Source organism: Carettochelys insculpta, chromosome 20 (genome assembly GCF_033958435.1).
Source record: "Carettochelys insculpta isolate YL-2023 chromosome 20, ASM3395843v1, whole genome shotgun sequence".
NCBI lineage: Eukaryota > Metazoa > Chordata > Testudines > Carettochelyidae > Carettochelys > Carettochelys insculpta.
In genome coordinates this window covers 26727641-26747047 of record NC_134156.1, presented here as the reverse complement: position 1 = coordinate 26747047, position 19407 = coordinate 26727641, and the positions used below count along the sequence as shown (strand labels likewise).

The 19407-nt window shown below is 45.7% G+C and overlaps 1 protein-coding gene across 2 annotated transcripts in view; it reads left to right on the top strand.

Moving 5' to 3' along the window:
* Positions 1-19407, top strand: part of FASN (fatty acid synthase) — a 112740-nt gene that overhangs the window by 34070 nt on the left and 59263 nt on the right. For both annotated transcript variants that reach the window (XM_075014225.1, XM_075014226.1), the window contains exons 4-11: positions 277-450; positions 1399-1599; positions 1993-2115; positions 2693-2808; positions 3071-3205; positions 9403-9862; positions 10258-10445; positions 10903-11092. In XM_075014225.1, the coding sequence (XP_074870326.1) occupies positions 277-450; positions 1399-1599; positions 1993-2115; positions 2693-2808; positions 3071-3205; positions 9403-9862; positions 10258-10445; positions 10903-11092 (1587 nt within the window). The remainder of the gene's footprint in view (positions 1-276; positions 451-1398; positions 1600-1992; positions 2116-2692; positions 2809-3070; positions 3206-9402; positions 9863-10257; positions 10446-10902; positions 11093-19407) is intronic.

Here is a 19407-nt window from a genome sequence, read left to right as displayed (position 1 = left end):
CACTGAGACTGGCATCAAGGTTCTGGTGCTCTCTGCTGTGACATCAGCAAGGCCTGGTGTTGGAGAGGTGTACGGGAGATAATCATTGTGTGAGAATATTTTAAAGAGGTTGCAGAGGAGGGGATTAAGCAGTTGGCAAATCAGTGCAGGGGAGACTCTTTCTCCTCTGTAATCATGGCACGTCTGCAGACCCTATGATGCGTGCTTAATCTTGCTAGTTTGTTCTCAATTTGAGCTTGTGCCTGGGGTGTAACCTGCATTCTGATCTCATTGCAGGTATTAATCCAGTTGCCCTACGGGGCACAGACACAGGTGTGTGGATAGGTGTGAGTGGGTCAGAAGCTGGTGAAGCATTTAGCCAGGACCCTGAGCAGCTGCAGGGATACAGCATGACAGGCTGCCAGCGTGCTATGTTTGCCAACAGAATTTCCTATTTCTTTGACTTAAAAGGTAAGTTTTCAAGGACGCTGTAATGTTGATGAGTAAGAGCAGTTTGGAGATGTTATTAGTATAGCATCCATTGTGCGATAGGTACTTATGAAGACAATTTTTTCATTCATATACAAATGCTGGGTGGGGAAACTGGAAGCATTGAATATGTTGTGATTGGGCAGCAAGGCTCAGCATGTAGGCTTGGTACATTGAATTCTGGGAGGAAGTACCTCGTGCCCTTCTGAGAAGAGATGATAATGGGAAGATCTTCTGGAAAAGAAATGTGGCTCCAGAATTGGGCTGATTAGCTATCAACTGACCACAGATAGGATGGTGACATGAAGATGTCCAACTCGTTATCAAGTGACTGCCAAGAGACATGAGAATAAGACCGGGGCCAGAAAAAGGGGGCTGCAGCGGGAGAAAAAAAATCAGACCAGTGACAAAGGATTTTAGTGGTGGGAACAGAGAAATGGATGATTATTTCCTGATATTATGAAATGCTTGTGGCTTCTACACTTTATGCTGTTTATAAAACAAATAGGAAAGGCATAGTTTGGCTGAAACAGCCTATTTTGGGCTAGCAGGGCAAGGAGGGAAATATTGTAAATGCATCAGGATGTCCTTAACTTTTATCTGTTACTTAGGGTAGGAATGGTGTCCCTGCCCTCTGATTGTCAGAGGCTGGAGATGGATGGCAGGAGACAAATAGCTTGGCCATTGTCTTTGATCCACCCCCTCTAGGGCACCTGGCACTGGCCACTGTTGGCAGAGGGGCTACTGGGTTGGATGGACCTTTGGTCTGACCCAGTATGGCCATTCTTATGTTCTTATGAACAACTTTAAAGATCCAAAGTTCCAGTCACTGGAGGGCAGAGATGGAAGGTTCTGACCAACAACTGTAGGAAACAAACAGAATTAAATGTTTGGCTCTGGTTTGTATGTTATGTATTTGTTTTCCCCAAGGACCAAGCATGGCCATTGATACAGCATGCTCCTCTAGCCTCATTGCTTTGGAAAATGCTTACAACGCAATTCATCATGGAGAGTGCAGTGCAGCCCTTGTAGGAGGTGTCAACCTGCTGTTGAAACCCAGCACTTCTGTTCAGTTTATGAAACTTGGCATGCTTAGTCCAGATGGTGCCTGCAAATCCTTTGATGCTTCAGGTAAGGGAATAGCTCCAAATCATGTTGATCTCTGCTTCTTCCAGGGAATCTGTCAAGGAACAGGAAAGGGGCTTCACTTGCTGTCCTTGCCCATGCAATAGGAACACAGAAATTATATGGATGGGAAAGAACAGCATAGTCCATTTCCCAGCAAAGGTGCAGGAGGCAGATGGAAACGTCATGCCAGAAAGTATTCCAGGGCTTCAAAGATAAAGAGCAAGACCCCTCTTTTAAGTCTGATATTTAGCTTAACATGTCTGTCATGTCTTTAAAAGTGACAGTCATTCTTTTAAGGCACTTGAGGGATGAGATCACAGTGCATATTATTTCAGTACTGTCATACACAGGGCTGAATGGATTTCTCTTTGCTTTTATTTCTTCCTCTGCCCACAGGGAATGGATATTGCCGCTCGGAAGCTGTAGTGGTCGTTCTTTTGACAAAGAAGTCCATAGCCAAACGGGTTTATGCCACAATAGTGAATGCAGGAACTAACACTGATGGTTTTAAGGAGCAAGGTGGGTCTCAGATCTCTGGCAAGTCATGAGATTTTCATGTATTTTTCAATGTTTGTTCCAAGAACAGTGGCATTGAGGTTATTGCTAACTCTTCTGGAATTCCCCTTTTGGAGGCTTGGGAGATCCATTTCTCCTGATTAATGGAAAATTCTGCTCCTTTTTTGTCATAAGTGAATCCAGTTAAGTGGTTAGCACTGTCTTCCATATGAAGGTAATGGGAGGTGTGTTCAGCTAATTAGCTCTGCCCTACCCGGGAGTGTCCCAGACGTATTACATTGGCTAAGTGGCAAATTACTGATATTATGAGGTGAAAGAAGATAATATGCAGAAGCCACAATTCCTTTTCCTTCACCCTGTGAGTTTCAGTTCCATGAGACTTGCACAATCCAGTGGATGATTGATGAGAAGCCTAGGGTCTTCAATATCAATGCTTAAACCATACAACTTCAGTTCTTCCAGAGCAATCCTCTCTCTCCCCACTTTTCCCATGGGAACCTAGTAATCCTAATTAGTGAACAAGTTGGTAAAACTTGGCTCCCAGATGGGAATGGGTAAGTGATGATGGTTCTTGTTCTAGGTGTGACGTTTCCCTCTGGAGAGATGCAACAGGATTTGGTCAGCTTTCTATACAGGAATTCTGGAATACAGCCTGAGGAAGTGGAGTACGTAGAAGCTCATGGTACAGGCACCAAGGTTAGCATAATCTCACCACTGAATTTATCTCCCAGTGGTTCTTCCAGTTCCCCTCCATTTTTAGTATCTTTCCTCCTCTTTTCCTTTGTTTCTCCCCTACACTTCCCACCATTCTTTCCAAATTAATTAGATTTCCCATTTCTAGCTATTACCGTCATAATCCTTGTTTGTTTATTTTTGCCGTTTTTAAACCTAGAGATGGTGGGACTGTGTGCATGCTTAGTATAAAGCATCATTCTGACTTCATTTCCTTTTCTGTTAGGTTGGGGATCCTCAGGAAGTGAATGGCATTGCAAATATTTTCTGTCAATCAGAACGAGAGCCATTGTTAATTGGGTCAACGAAGTCAAACATGGGTCACCCAGAACCTGCCTCTGGGCTTGCTGCACTAGCCAAGGTAACATAATAGTTGAGAAGTAACTGATCTATAGATATAGTGCTCTCTGCATTGATCTATTTGTGGTGTTTATGTCTGGTGGGGAGAGAAGCACTAAGGAGATGGTCTCATTAATTATGCAGCCCATTCTGCTATTCTCTGTTCATACAATCATAGACTCTAAGGACTAGAAGGGACCTCAGGAGGTCACCTAGTCCAGCCCCCTGCCTAAAGCAGGATCAATCCCAACTAAATCATCTCAGCCAGGACTTTGTCCAGGACTTAAAAAGCTCTAGGGATGGAGATTCCACCACCTCTCTCAGTAATTCATTCCGGTGCTTCACCACTATCCTTGTGAAAAGTTTTTCCTAATATCCATACTAAACCTATCCCTATTGCTCCTTGCTCTGTCATCCATCACTACTGAGAACAGCCTCTCTCCATCCTCTTTAGAGGCCCCCTTCAGGAAGTTGAAGGTTGCTATCAAATTGCCCCTCACTCTTCTCTTCTGCAAACTAAATAAGCCCAGATCCCTCAGCCTCTCCTTATAGGTCATGTGCTCCAGACCCTTAATCATTTTCTTTGCCCTCCGCTGGACCCGCTCCAATGCATCCACATCCTTTCTGTACTGGGGGGACTCAGAACTGGACGTAATACTCCAGATGAGGCTTCACCAGTGCCAAATAGAGGAGGAAAATAACTTCTCTAGATCAGCTGGAAATGCTTCTCCTAATAGTCTGTTAGCCTTCTTGGCTACAAGGACAGACTGTTGACTCATATCCAGTCTCTCATCCACCATAATCCCCAGGTCCTTTTCTTCTGCACTACTACTTAGCCAGTCAGTCCCCACCCTGTAACAATGCTTGTGATTCTTCCATCCCATGTGCAGGATCCTGCATTTCTCTTTGTTGAACTTCATCAGATTTCTTTTGGCCCAATCTTCCAATTTATGTAGGTCACTCTGGACCCTGTCCTTACCCTCCAGTGTATCTACCTGTCCCTCTAGTGTAGTGCTCCGACATTGTTCGTGATCTTCTTCGCACTCCTCCTGAAGCATGCCTTTGGATCTTCAACAGAGGGCATCTTGCTGCACACAAGATCTGATGGGAAACTGTTTAACTTAGCTGAAAGCTAAGTCTAAGGTGCGAGAAGTCCTCATCAGAGACATGCTGTTCGCAGACGATGCTGCTGTAGTGTCTCACACAGAAGACCAGCTTCAAAAACTCTGGATCAGTTCTCCAAAGCGTGCAAGGACTTTGGGCTTACCATCAGCCTAAAGAAGACAAACGTACTTGGTCAGGATGTTGCTGAATCCCCATCAATCAGCATTGACAACTATACGTTAGAGGTCGTCCACGAGTTCGTTTACCTTGGATCCACCATCACTGACACCCTGTCGTTGCACACTGAGCTAAATAGGAGGATCAGAAAAGCAGCCACAACTCTGTCCAGACTCAGCAAGAGAGTGTGGAATAACAACAAGCTGTACACTCGCATCAAAATGCAAGTCTACAGAGCCTGCATCCTCAGCACCCTCCTTTATGGCAACGAGACTTGAACCCTGTATGCCCACCAGGAAAAGAGGCTGAAAGTCTTCCACTTGCACTGCCTCAGTCGCATCCTTGGAATATCATGGAAGGACAGAGTGACCAACACCGCCATCCTCAAGCAAGCTGGAATCCCAACCATGCACACCCTCCTCAGGCAGCGTCGACTCCGCTGGCTTGGCCACGTCCACAGGATGAATGATGGAAGGATTCCAAACGACATCCTGTATGGTGAGCTAGCCTCTGGCAAAAGACCTCCCGGACGCCCCCAGTTGCGCTACAAAGATGTCTGCAAGAGACACCTCAGAGATGTAGACATTGAGCTGGAGAACTGGGAAGAACTAGCAGATGACCGCAGCAGATGGAAGCAGGGGTTACACAAGGGCCTTCAGAAGGGCGAGATGAAGATCAGACAGCTAGCAGAGGAGAAGCGAGCACACAAAAAGCACAATAAGGACTTGCCAGATACCCACTTCATCTGCAAGAGATGCAGCAAGGACTGTCACTCTCATGTGGGTCTTCATAGTCACAGTAGACGCTGTAAATGAAGTCCTCAATTGAAACTTTAAAGAGCGCGATCCATAGTCTATGCAGACTGAAGGATGCCTACTACTACTACTCTAGTGTAGTATCGTCCTCAAATTTGCTGAGGGTGCAATCCATCCCCTCATTCAGGTTGTTAATAAAGATATTGAATAATACTGGCCCCTAAAACCTATCTTTGGGTCATACCACTTGAAACTGACCACCAACCAGATATCGAGCCATGAACGGGCCCAACAGGTAGTGGTCAATCAAGCCAGCTTTCTGTCCATTTTACAGCCCATGTATCCAATCCATACTTCCTTAACTTATGGGCAAGAATGTTGTGTGAGACTGCATCAAAAGCTTTGCTAAAGTCAAGGTATGTATCCCATCCATTGACTTCCCCATGTCCATAGAGCCAGTTACCTAATCATAGAAGCTAATCAGGTTGGTGAGGTATGACTTGCCCTTGGTGAATCTAGGTTGACTATTCTTGATCACTGTCCCTCTTCCAAGTGCTCCAGAATGGATTACTTGAGGATTCCCTCGATTAATTTTCTGGGGACCGAGCTGAGGCTGACAAGTCTATCATTCCCTGGGTTGTCCTTCTTTCCTTTTTTAAACATAGGCCCTACATTTGCCTTTTTCCAATCATCCAGTATCTCTCCTGATCTCCACAAGTTTTCAAAGATAATGGCCAAAGGCTCTGCAATAACATCTACCAATTCCCTCAGTATTCTTGGATGCATTAAATCAAGACCCATGGATTTGTGGATCACAAGCTTTTCTAAGTAGCTCTTCACCTGATCCTTCTGCGTGGAGGGCTGCTGCCTCCTTCCCATACTGCATTGCCTAGTGCCGTAGTTTGGGAACTGATCTTGTGCATGAAGACTAATGCTTTTTTTGCCTTGAGTGCTTCAGCTTTTCCTGCATCATCTGTCACTAGTTTACCTCGCTCATACAGTAACGGCCCCATGCCCTCTCTGATCACCCTTCTATTGCTAACATGCCTGTAGAAACCCTTCTTGTTACCCTTCACATTCCTTGCTAGCTGCAATTCCAATTGTGGTTTTACTTTCCTGATTACTCCCCGACATTCTCCAGCTATATAGTTATACTCCTCCTTAGTCATCTGTCCAAGTTTTCCACTACTTATATGCATCGCTTTTGTGTTTTGAGTTCACCAAGGATTTCCCTGTTAAGGCAAGCTGGTTGCCTAACGTGTTTGCTTTTCTTCCTGTGCTTTGGGATGGTTTGTTCCTGTACCTTCAATAAGACTTTTTTAAAATACTGCCAGTTCTCCTGAACTCCTTTCCCCTTCATATGTTTCTCAAGGGATTCTGCCCATCAGTTCTCTCAGGGAGTCGAAGTCTGCTCTTCTGAAATCAAGGGTTTGTATTTTACTGCTCACCTTTCTTCCTTTTGTGAGGATCCTGAAATCTACCATCTCATGGTAACTGCAGCCAGAGTTGCCAGCCACTTCTATTTATATGTACCCCATGTCAGCAAAGATAAGACTACCCCTTCCACATTCAAACATACCAACAGTGGGGCTTTGACCAGGCATGCTCCAGACAATGACACCAGAGGTGCTGAAACCAGAACATATATAATCAGCCTGCCCAGTCAAATAAGCAGCAGGTTTGACTCCTTGGTTGATGACTTTCACACCATCACCATTATCAAACAGCACCGATGCCCATATTCCATTACCATCTAAGATCATATTATGACCAGTGGTCTACAACAACATCGGACCGATGGGTTTTGGAGATAATTTAACCCAGCAAGGTAATACCCTTTCTCTCCGCCCCAGTAATCAACCCACCTGCCTGTGCATCTTTAGGGACCCCTCTCATAAATTTGTGTTGAAGAAGGAAGTTGATCACCTCCTTTCCGTTGGCACTGTGGAGCAGGTAGCAGATGACTTCAGAGGGAAGGGGTTTTATTCTTGATACTTCCTAACTCAAAAGAAGACAGGTAGGTGAGGACCAGTACTAGACCTTTGAAATCTAAATCACTATCTTCAAAAACAGCAATTCAGGATGGTGACCCTTGTATCCCTAATTACAGCATTAGACAATGGCGACTGCTTTGCAGTCCTTGAACTCCAAGATGCCTATTTTCACATTTCTATTCACCCTGCCCACAGGCGTTTCGCCCATTTTACATTGGGTGAAGACCATTTTCAGTACTGAATTTTACCCTACAGTCTTTCAATGGCTCCCGGAGTGTTCTGAAAGACCCTGTCAGTAATAGCAGCAGCCCTTCATCGAAAAGGTGTCATAATCTTCCCTTACCTCAATAATTGCTTATTGAAGGGTCGTTCACCTGCAGAAACACTCGATATGATAACCACAACCAGGCAGCCCTTCCATTCTCTTGGTCTCCTGATAAATGACCAGAAATTGGTCACTGGGCCTACTCAAAGTCTGGAGTTTGAGTGCCCGGTTGGACTCTGTCACTGTGAGAGCCTACTTGCCAATCCAGTGGTTTCAGGCTATCCAATCCTTAATCAATATTGTTCAGCACAGCCCAGTGGTAAAAATTATTGCATGCTTGCAACTGATGGGATATGGCAGCTATGACATACATGGTCCAACATGCCAGACTGCATTTTTGTTATATACGACATTGGATGGCAACCATTTATACAATGACAAAGCACCATATTCATAAAGTGATGACACCACCTGGCCGTGTTCTAGACTCCTTGCAATGGTGGACAGTCTGAAGGAGTCTCCTGTCAGGCATTCCTTTCCATCAGCTGCAGCCCTCATCCCACATGAGCACAAATGTCCCTCTCTTAGAATGGGGAGCCCATATGGACCAAGTTTGAGTTCAGGTCGGATGGTCCCCACAGAAAACATCCCTTCACATAAATCTGCTAGAGCTCAGGGCAGTATTCAATGCTTGCAGGCTGTTGTGGAGTCACATTCAGAACACTATGTTCAGAATATTCATGGACAACATCGCCATGATGTATTACATCAATTGTCAAGGCGGTGCGCGATCCTGTTCTCTCTGTACAGAGGCAGTTCGCCTCTGGAACTGGTGCATTCAGAACAACATAATTTTAGTGGCCTCATACTTACTTACTGGGGGTCAGCAACATTGCAGCAGACTCGCTCAGCAGACACTTTGCACTGGATCATGACTGGGAGCTTCCTAGCGATGTCCTTCGACATACCTTTCAACACTGGGAATTCCTCCACATAGATCTTTTCGCACCCTACCACAACAAGAAGTGCCGCTACTACTGTTCCAGAGCGGGAGTGGGACTGGAGTCTTTGGGTGATGCCTTCCTCCTCAACTAGAGGGTCCCACTGCTATATGCATTTTCTCCTATGGTACTTATACCGAGAATCTTGGAAAAAGCCAATATGGAGGGAACCAAGTTAATCCTAGTAGTTCTGGCATGGGCCTGCCAACATTGGTTCCCATTTCTTCAAAGGATGTCCCCATGTCCTCCTTATCCCCTCCTGAATCTGCTAGATCTCCTTACCCAGAACTGAGGATCGCTGGTGCATCCCCAGCCTCACACCCTCCACTTCAAGGCCTGGCAGCTGGTTAGCTCGACACTTCCGAAGACTTTTGTTCCGAATAAGTCAAAGAAATACTAATTCATAGCAGGCGACAAAGCACTTGTAATACTTACCTATGAAAATGGAAAAAGTTCATAGTTTGGTGTTCTTCAAAATGTTTGATTCCAGATATGAGTCCTATCCACCCGATCCTTGATTACATGTTATGTCTGAAACAGGAGAGTCTAGCACTGGTGTCACTAAAGGCATACCTAGCAGCAAGATCAGCCTTTAGACATTTGCTTGAGGGCACATCAGTGTTTGCCCATTCGATCACTAAACGTTTCCTTAAAGTTCTAGCAAACCACTGCCCAACTCAAAGACTTATTTCCCTGCTTTGGAGCCTAGATCTAGTGTTGGAAACATTATCCAGACTGCCATTTGAGCCTCTGGCTGCCACCTTGCTTCAGCTGCTGACTCTAAAGATGGTTTTCCTTCTTGCTGTAACATCTGTTTGCAGAGTTAATGAGATGGAGGCCTTGATGGCAGTCCTGCCATATATAGTTTTCAATCTGTTAAGCCAAAAACACTAAGCCATAATTGTTCTTTTCTCTCTTTCCAGGTGATTCTCTCTCTAGAGCACGGATTGTGGGCTCCAAACATTCATTATAAAACCCCAAACTCAGAAATCCCATCCTTACAAGATGGACGTGTCCAGGTGGTTACTCAACCAATCCCAGTAAAAGGTGGCCTTGTCAGTATCAATTCTTTTGGCTTTGGAGGTTCTAATGTCCATGTCATTCTGAGACCAAATAAGAAGAAATCCAGCCCTCTGGAGATGCACAATTTGCCACGACTGGTCCAAGTTTGTGGTAGGACACAGGAAGCGGTGGAACTGTTAATAGAACAAAGCAGAAAACAGAAGGAGAACAACTTATTTGTGAGCTTGCTGAATGATATCTCTGGAATTCCTGTTTCATCCATGCCTTACAGGGGCTACACCTTAATTGGCAGTCAGAATGACATAAAAGAGGTTCACCAGGCGCAAACATCTGGGAGGCCGCTCTGGTATATCTGCTCAGGTAACTTCATCTGATGGGGGATCATATCTGATGACAGTTTGCTCTCCATATTTGGAGGGGCTTGAGGCCCTCTGCTTTCTATGCTCTATTCCTTGTTCCGCTTAATTTTGTGGTAGGTACCCTAATGAAGAGATTTTCAGACACTCCTGTTTATTGCATTGATTACAGGGACTATCTGCAGATAATTCCCCATTCATACAAGTGCCCTTCTTAAGATAACAAATCCTAGGAGGCTGAAAAACAATGCATTGTGTTCACTGTGGGGATCTGAGGTCTGCATAGACTAAACTTGTCTTATATCTGCCCGTTGCCAGAGCAAAAGATCAGTATGGCTAGGGGATTGGGAGAAGGGAGCTGCTATGAGCAAGGCTCTCATTCTCCTTTTCTCCCCACAGGCATGGGAACACAGTGGAAGGGAATGGGCCTTGGTCTGATGAAGCTTGAGTTGTTCCGACAGTCCATCTTGCGCTCTGATGAGGCTCTGAAGGACACAGGCCTGAAGGTATCTGAAATGCTCCTGTGTGCAGATGAGAACACGTTTGAAGATACTGTCCATGCATTCGTTGGCCTTGCTGCTATTCAGGTGAGGATGAGGACCTTTCCCACCCTTTTCAAAGTGCTAATGCTGCCTTTGTCAGTCAGCTCATGATCCTTTTAATAGGTGTTACGTATTTTGTTAAGGATCATGCTTCATGTGCAGCCAGATGTGAGTGTGCTCTTGACATTGCTAGGACAGGTGCAGATGTGCAGGGGCTGCTCTTACACGGTCTGGGCTGAGCACACAGTGCAGCTGTTGACTGTACAACCTCTTCAGCTCAGGAGCAGCAGCAGCAATAGCGGTTTGTGGGCGTGGGAAGACAGTGCAAGTGACTGAAGAAGAAGATGATTGAGGGAGACATTCAGATCCTTCCACATCCTCCATTTAGGTCAGGACCAGAGCTCTGTTTGGGAGTTGCAGGTCAGGGAGCAGCAATTAGCAAGGGCTTTAGCTGTATATAGGGAGGCCTAGATGTGATGATAGCACTTTCTTTTCCTCCTAGATTGCACAGATTGACATTCTGAAGGCCATGGATCTGCAGCCTGATGGAATTATTGGTCACTCAGTAGGAGAGTTGGCCTGTGGCTATGCAGATAATTCCTTAAGTCATGAAGAGGCCATTCTTGCCGCCTACTGGAGGGGGCGATGCATCAAAGAGGCTAAACTACCCCCTGGAGGAATGGCTGCTGTTGGTAAGTACTCAGGAGCATCTCCTTTCCCAGGTGTATAATATCCTGTGGGTGCATGGGCATGCACATGCTTGCTTGCTCTCCGCTGTCCTGTTTGTTAATTGTAATAAACTAATTGCATGAGAGGCAGTAAACTTGGGCTATCTGACATTCCAGGGGAGAAAGTGGATGGAGTTGTTTAAAGTTCAATTTAAAAAAAAATCACCAAATTCTAAACTTGTATAGGTCATAATTTGACAGCTTGTTCATCTTATATGTTAGGGTGCATTATAAACAAACAAAAAGTATCACCATAAAATTCATCTGCAATACAGTTTATTTGTTTTTAATGCACCCTATCATGTAACCAAAAATATGAACAAGTTGTCAAATTAAGACCTGTGAGAGGTCACACATACATAATGGGAAGCAACTGTCTAGCAAGGAGTACTGTGGAAAGGGATCTAGGGGTCATAGGGGACCACAAGCTAAATGTGAATCAACAATGTAACGCTGTTGTGAAAAAAGCAAGCATGATTCTGGAATGCATGAACAGCAATGTTGTGAGCAAGGTAAGTTGTTCTTCTGTGCTCCTCTGCACTGATTAGGCCTCAGTTGAGGTATTGTGTCGTGTTTTGGGCACCACATTTCAAGAAAGATGTGGAGAAATTGGAGAAGGCCCAGAGAAGAGCAATGAGAATGATTAAAGTTCTAGAGAACATGATCTGTGAAGGAAAACTGAAAGAACTGGGCTTGTTTAGTTTAGAAAAGAGAAGAATGAGAGGGGACATTATATCGGTTTACAAATACCTGAAAGAGAGTTAAAAGAAGGACATAGAAAAATTGTTCTCCTTGGCCTCTGTGGATAGGACAAGAAGCAATGGACTTAAACTGCAGCAAGGGAGGATTAGGTTGTACATCAGGAATAACTTCCTAACTGTCAGAGTGGTTAAACATTGATATAAATTGCCGAGGGAGGTTGTGAACTCTCCATCACTGGAGATATTTAAAAGCAGGTTAAATGGACATCTATCAGGGACGCTCTAGACAGTACTTGGTACTGCGTGAGGGCAGGGGACTGGATTTGATGACCTCTTGAACTCCCTTGCAGTTCTAGTGTTCTATGATTTAGCATTTTCTTTAGCTTGTTAATGGGTAAGTCAGTCATTTACTTATACTGATAATTTCTGGGAGTCACTTTCATGTTTTTAATTTGAGTTCAGATTCTGTCCCTTGCCTTTTAGCCATGTGATAGATCCAGGGCCAAATTCTACTTACTCGACCAGCTTAAATCCATAGTAACTTTGCACTTTGATTTCATTACACTAATTTCACACAGACTATGAACAGGACCAGAATTTAACCATTCTCTCCAGTTTTAAAAATGACATTTCTTGCTAAGGACAAGATAAACAGAGAGAAATTTTCAAATAGTGTACACTCTTGTGTCTAAATTGAGACTTTCATGGAAAAGTACATATTAGAATTCTATCTTTCTTCTATCACTGGGATGAAATTTGATCCCTCTGTCTGTAAGCTCAAAGCATACGGCTGGGGGAATCCAGTGGGGTTTACTAAAGCAATGCAGAACCCTGTTTGTCATGATTCGTCATGGGGAGGGATACAATGGAATTCAAGAACTTCATCCCAAAATTTACATCTTGATTTCATGAGACCCAGTTCCTCTTTGAGTGCTTGTTCGCGTCCATTCTAAGTTAAATGTGCGCTCACTGCATGTACCTGTGCTGGAAGCTTTCCCCTTAGCAGTACCTATAAGGGAGCAGTTTTGCAACCCCTGGAGTGGCACCTCCATGGTGTGGAATAAGGGGTGCTGTGTGCTCCCCACACCCTCAGTTCCATCATACCACCAGTGATAGTGCATGGAACACTTGTTGCTTCAGCATTGTGATCTCAGTCATGACTGTAGGGTTGTATATATTTACCTTCCAGTTACGTTTCCTTTAGTTGTTAGTGATTAGTTTTAGTGTCCATGAGTAGGACTTAGCTTAAGGACAGGGCATGCCCCGTGTTCTGGATTTAAGAAATATGACCTGTGCAAAGACCTATGCTGGTCACTGACCCCCTTTCTAGCTGTCTCACTGTCTAGGGCAGCATTTCCCAAGCTTTTTCAGATGGGGACCCATTTTGCCAATAGACTTAGTGACCCAAGGCAATTTGAAAACAGGGGGCGGGGGGAAAGGTGGAGAGAACAGAGCCGTAACTAGCTAATTTTGCACCTGAGGCAAGAATATAAAATTGTGCCCCCTCATGTTTATATATTCATAGTAGTTATTTCATAGAAAAGGGGAAATATTAATAAAATAATAAGACTACATTTACTATAGTTGGTCAGAGTTGTGGTGGTGGAAAGACACTCATCCCCAAACTGCTCCCCCTGACTTAAACCGCACAATCAGGGGCTAGAGCAGTCACATTGAGAGGCTAGGAGTCACTCAGGAGGTGGAGAGGGCTAGGGGAGTCCCACTCGGGATGCAGGGGGCTAGGGGAGTCACACTCCGGGGCTGCAGGGTGCTAGGGGAGTTACACTCGGGCTAGGAGAGTCATGCTCAGGGGCTGGAGGGCACTAAGGAGTCTAGGAGAGTCACTCTCGGGGGCTGGGAGTCACTTACGGGCTGCAGGGGGCTGGGGGATTCACATTCAGAGGTTAACAGCAAGGAAGGGTTCTGTGGCACCTTATAGACTAACAGAAAAGTTTTGAGCATGAGCTTTTGTGAGCACAGACTCACTTCATCAGATGCTGGTCTTGGAAATCTGCAGGGCTAGGTATAAACAAGCCAGAGCAAGGGTGGGGATGACAAGGTTAGCTCAGTCAGCAAGGGTGAGGCTTACTACCAGCAGTTGATCTGGAGGTGTGAACACCAAGGGAGGGGAAGCTGCTTCTGTATTTAGCCAGCCATTCTCAGTCTTTGTTTAAGCCAGAGCTGAGGGCATCGAATTTGCAGATGAATTGTAGCTCAGAAATTTCTCTTTGGAGTCTGGTCCTGAAATTTGTTTGCTGTAGGATAGCTACTTTTAAATCTGCTACTGTGTGGCCTGGGAGATTGAAGTGCTCTCCTACGGGTTTTTCTATATTGCCACTTCTGATATCTGATTTGTGTGCGTTTATTCTTTTACGTAGAGACTGTCCAGTTTGTCCGATGTATATAGCAGAGGGGCATTGCTGGCACATGATGGCATAAATTATATTGGTAGATGTACAGCTGAATGAACCCACGATGGTGTGGCTGATCTGGTTAGGTCCTGTAATGGTGTTGCTGGTGTAGATATGTGGGCAGAGCTGGCAACGAGGTTTGTTGCATGCTTGGGTCTCTGAGTTAGAGTGACTGTGGTCTGGTGTATAGTTGCTGGTCAGGATTTGCTTCAGGTTGACAGGTTGTCTGTGGGCAAGGACTGGTCTGCCTCCCAAGGCCTGTGAAAGTGGGGGATGATTGTCCAAGATGGGTTGTAAATCCCTGATGATGCGCTGTAGAGGTTTTAGCTGAGGACTGTAGGTGATGGCTAGTGGTGTTCTGTTGGTTTCTCTCTTGGGCTTGTCCTGTAGTAAGAGGCTTCATGGCATACGTCTGGCTCTGTTGATCTGTTTTTTCACTTCCTCAGGTGGGTATTGCAGTTTCAAGAATGCTTGGCAGAGATCCTGTAGGTGTTTGTCTCTGTCGGAGGGGTTGGAGCAAATGTAGTTATATCTTAGTGCTTGGCTGTAGACAATGGATCGTGTGGTGTGTCTGAGATGGAAGCTGGAGGCATGAAGGTAGGCGTAGCGGTCAGTCGGTTGACGGTACAGGGTGGTATTGATGTGGCCATCGTGTGTTAGCACCATGGTGTCCAGGAAATTTATCTCCTGTGTGGACTGTTCCAGGCTGAGGTTGATGTTGGGGTGAAAGTTGTTGAAGTCCCGGTGGAATTCCTCCAGAGTCTCCTTCCCATGGGTCCAGATGATGAAGATATCATCAATGTAGCATAAGTAGAGATGGGGTGTTAGTGGACAAGAGCTAAGGAAGCGCTGTTCCAGGTCAGCCATGAAAATATTGGCATATTGAGGGGCCATGCGGGTACCCATAGGTGTGCTGCTGATTTGAAGGTATATGTTGTTGCCAAATCTGAAATAGTTGTGTGTGAGGATAAAGTTACAGAGCTCAGCCATCAGATGTGCTGTAACATCATCAGGGATACTGTTCTGGACAGCATTTATTCCATCTTTGTGTGGGATGTTGGTATAGAGAGCCTCTACATCCATGGTGGCTAGGATAGTGTTTTCTGGTAGGTCATCAATGTCTTGCAGTTTTCTCAGGAAGTCAGTGGTGTCTCAGAGATAGCTGGGAGTGCTGGTGGCATAGGTTCTGTGGACAGAGTCCATATAACCAGACAGTCCTTTAGTGAGAGTGCCAATGCCTGAGATGATGGGGCGTCCAGGATTTCCAGGTTTGTGGATCTTGGGTAGTAGGTAGAATAGCCCCGAACAGGGCTCTAGAGGTGAGTTGGTATAAATCTGTTCTTGTGCTTGTGTAGAGAGTGTCCTGAGCAGATGGTGTAGTTTCTTAGTGTATTCCTCGGTGGGATCTGAGGAAAGTAGCCTGTAAAATTTGGTATTGGAGAGTTGTCTGGAAGCCTCCTTCTGGTAGTCAGACCTGTTCATGATAACAGTAGCTCCTCCTTTATCTGCCTCTTTGATTATAATGTCAGGGTTATTTCTGAGGCTGTGGATGGCATTGCGTTCTGCATGACTGAGATTGAGATTGTGAAGCAAACGATGCTGTCTCTCCACAATTTCTGCCTGTGCGCATCGGCGAAAGCATTCTATATATAGGTCCAGACTGTTATTTCTACCCTCAGGAGGAGTCCACATAGAGTTATTCTTCTTGTGCTGCTGGGAGGGTGTCTGTGTAATGGTGTTCTGGTCAGTGTTGTGTTGAAAGTATTCTTTGAGTCTGAGACGGCGAAACTAGGCTTCCAGATCACTGCAGAACTGTATTATGTTTGTGCGAGTGGTGGGGCAAAAAGAGAGTCCCTGAGAAAGAGCAGACTCTTCTGCTGAGCTGAGTGTGTAGCTGGATAGATTGACAACATTGCTGGCTGAGTTAGTGGTACCACTGCTGTGGCTCTGTGCGGCAGGCAGGAGTTTAGACAGCTTGCAGTCCTTTTTCCTCTGTAGAGTAGTGAAGTGTCTAATGTAAATCTCCTGTCTTATTTTAGTAAAGTTCAGCGGTGTGGAAGTTTGTGTTGAAGGTTGGTTTTTTTATGAAAGACTCCAGATTTGAGAGCTCTTTTTTGATGTTCTCCTGTTTGTTGTACAGGATGCTGATTAGGTGGTTCCTCAGTTTCTTCGAGTGTGTATGGCATAATTTCTCACTGTATTCTGTGCAGTATGTAGATTGCAAAGGATTTTTCACCTTTAGTCCATTTGGTATGATGTCCATTCGTTTGCATTTGGAGAGAAAAATGACATCTGTCTGAGTTTGTGCGAGCTTCCTTGGGAGGTTCATAGATTTCCATTCCATACGGCTAAATGCAGTGCCTTGCATGGTGTCAAGTACCGGAGGGGTAGCCGTGTTAGTCTGGATCTGTAACAGCAACGAAGGATCCTGTGGCACCTTATAGACTAACAGAAAAGTTTTGAGCATGAGCTTTCGTGAGCACAGACTCACTTCATCAGATGCTGGTCTTGGAAATCTGCAGGGCCAGGTATAAATAAGCCAGAGCAAGGGTGGGGATAACAAGGTTAGCTCAGTCAGCAAGGGTGAGGCTTACTACCAGCAGTTGATCTGGAGGTGTGAACACCAAGGGAGGGGAAGCTGCTTCTGTATTTAGCCAGCCATTCTCAGACTTTGTTTAAGCCAGAGCTGAGGGCATCGAATTTGCAGATGAATTGTAGCTCGGAAATTTCTCTTTGGAGTCTGGTCCTGAAATTTGTTTGCTGTAGGATAGCTACTTTTAAATCTGCTACTGTGTGGCCTGGGAGATTGAAGTGCTCTCCTATGGGTTTTTCTATATTGCCACTTCTGATATCTGATTTGTGTGCGTTTATTCTTTTATGTAGAGACTGTCCAGTTTGTCCGATGTATATAGCAGAGGGGCATTGCTGGCACATGATGGCATAAATTATATTGGTAGATGGTCACACTGGGGCTAGGAGTCACTTGGGCTGCAGGGGACTAGGGGAGTCACACTTGGGCTAGGAGTCACTTGGGCTGAAGGAAGCTAAATGTGTCTCACTCAGAGGCTAGGGGAGTCACATTAGAGGCTAGGAGTCACTCACAGTCTTAAATAATGAGTCTGTTCTGGTATGGCTGTGGTCTGAAAAAGTGGGTCTGTCCCACGAAAGCTCATCACCTAATAAATTATTTTGTTAGTCTTTAAAGTGCTACTTTACTGCTTTTTTGTTTTCACAGGCTGGAGGGAGCTAGGGGAGGCACAGGGAGCCCTGTGGCTGGAAGCCGGCTGGGGCTTAAAGCCCCAGCTGGCAGCACCAACTGTGGGAACTCTACTGGGGTCTGCGGGGACCCCACCTCTTGCAGAGGCTGGAAGCCAGGGAGCTGATCAGCTCTGCTCTTCCTCCCAACCTGGGCCTCAGGCTCCCACCTCACTTGAGCTGGGTGCTTCTCCTCAGTTATGCTGTTCTCTGCCCTGCAGCTGAAATGGATCTCAATATAATTAATTGGCTTAACTGCCTGACGACAGTTAATCCAATTAAGAAGTTGAGAACCACTTCAGGAGTGCAAATGGCTTCTTAATAGCCCCCTGTGGAGCCACCAAACCCAGCCAGGGAGACCCTTTTGAAATGTAATCACGACCCATGTTTGTGTCCCAACCTGTAGGTTGGGAAACCCTTGTCTAGGGGATATGCATGTCAGCGACAGATGCTGTATATGTAAAAGTTTCAAGCTGCGAATGGAGGAGGAGTGGGACATTAGGCTGAAGTCACTTCTTATGCAGGCAGCACTGACACCAGCACCAGAGTGTCCAGGGTCAGATTCCATACACAGCACTGTGGCCTTGGTACAGGGTGCTCGGGAAGCACTGCCATCAGAGTGGTGAAAACCTACCTCCATTAGGAAGTTGAAAGAAGCCTAGGAAAAGTTGTCCTGCTCACCAAGACAACGAGAGGGCAGGAGACAAGTCTAAACCCATAAAGACTGCCTCCGCCTCCAAGTGGGAGTCGGGCCTCATCTCTGGTTGAGCAGGAAAGCTCTCTGAAGGACATGTCTAGCATACTGGATAGCAGCACCAGAGTCAGCACTTGGAAATGCCATTGACTCTACCTAGGACAGTTCCCAGGTCTAGGGTGAGTCTGCCTTGGGACCATATCCTCATTCCCCCTCTGTGTGGCTCTGCTCACCACGTCAGGGAGTGTCCCACCAGCTTGCCCGCCAAGAGCTTTCACACTCTACATGCAGGGTCACTACCTGGCCCAAGTGCCAGATTCAGACACAGGTGCCAGGCACCTCTCTGCAAGCTTGATGTGCAAAGCACCATCTGGGTGGACTGTCCCACAGGAAGCATGCTCAGCCAGGTGATCCCAATACCGGGGGCAGGAGGAAGGTCCAGTCAACATCCTGGATTCTGTCCATCCTCCCTTTTCCAAACATGTCCTCCCTTTCCTTTCTGCATGGTAGTCCACCCCAGATTGTACAATATTTATATTTCGATTGATTTCTGTTAGAATTGTATAGTGAAAAGGTAGTAGTGTGCTGTGACTTTTTAGTATTTTACATCTGAATTTTGTAAGCAAGTTGTCTTTAACTGAGGTGAGATTTTGAAGGCCCCCATGACAAATTGGACTCCTGAAAGGGGTGCAGTAGTCTGGAAGGGCTCAGAACCACTGTGCTAGAGTGCAGGGAACAGCACATGGTGGTGGTACCAACCAATTGCTGAAAGGTGTGCTGAGTTAACTTAAAAGGCAAAGTGTTTTCTGCAAAACTAGTCACAATCCGTATGAACCGGAGTTTGCCAGCATAAGTGTGACCACCTTTATGGTCTTTTGATCCCAGACCTCAGTACTGTGGCCCAGGGCTACTTCCTCTTTGTTTCCTCTCCATCACCCCACCCTCCCTCTCTGCCCCTCTTCAGGACCCTTCTCACAAGCACCTATTGAAACAGGAGGTATAAAGCCTGCTGCAAGCCAGGGCAGTGAAGTTTCTGAGAAGGCTTGCAAGGCTCTGCCCTCTGGTCAAGTACCCCACTTCCAAATGGGACCACAAGTTTGTTCTCTAGACTAACAGGACCCCCGCTTTGAGCCATTGGATTCCTGCTGCCTGACTCATTTGTCATGCAATGTTGCCTTTTTTGTAGTGGTAATGTCAGCCAACCGGGTGTCAGAGCTA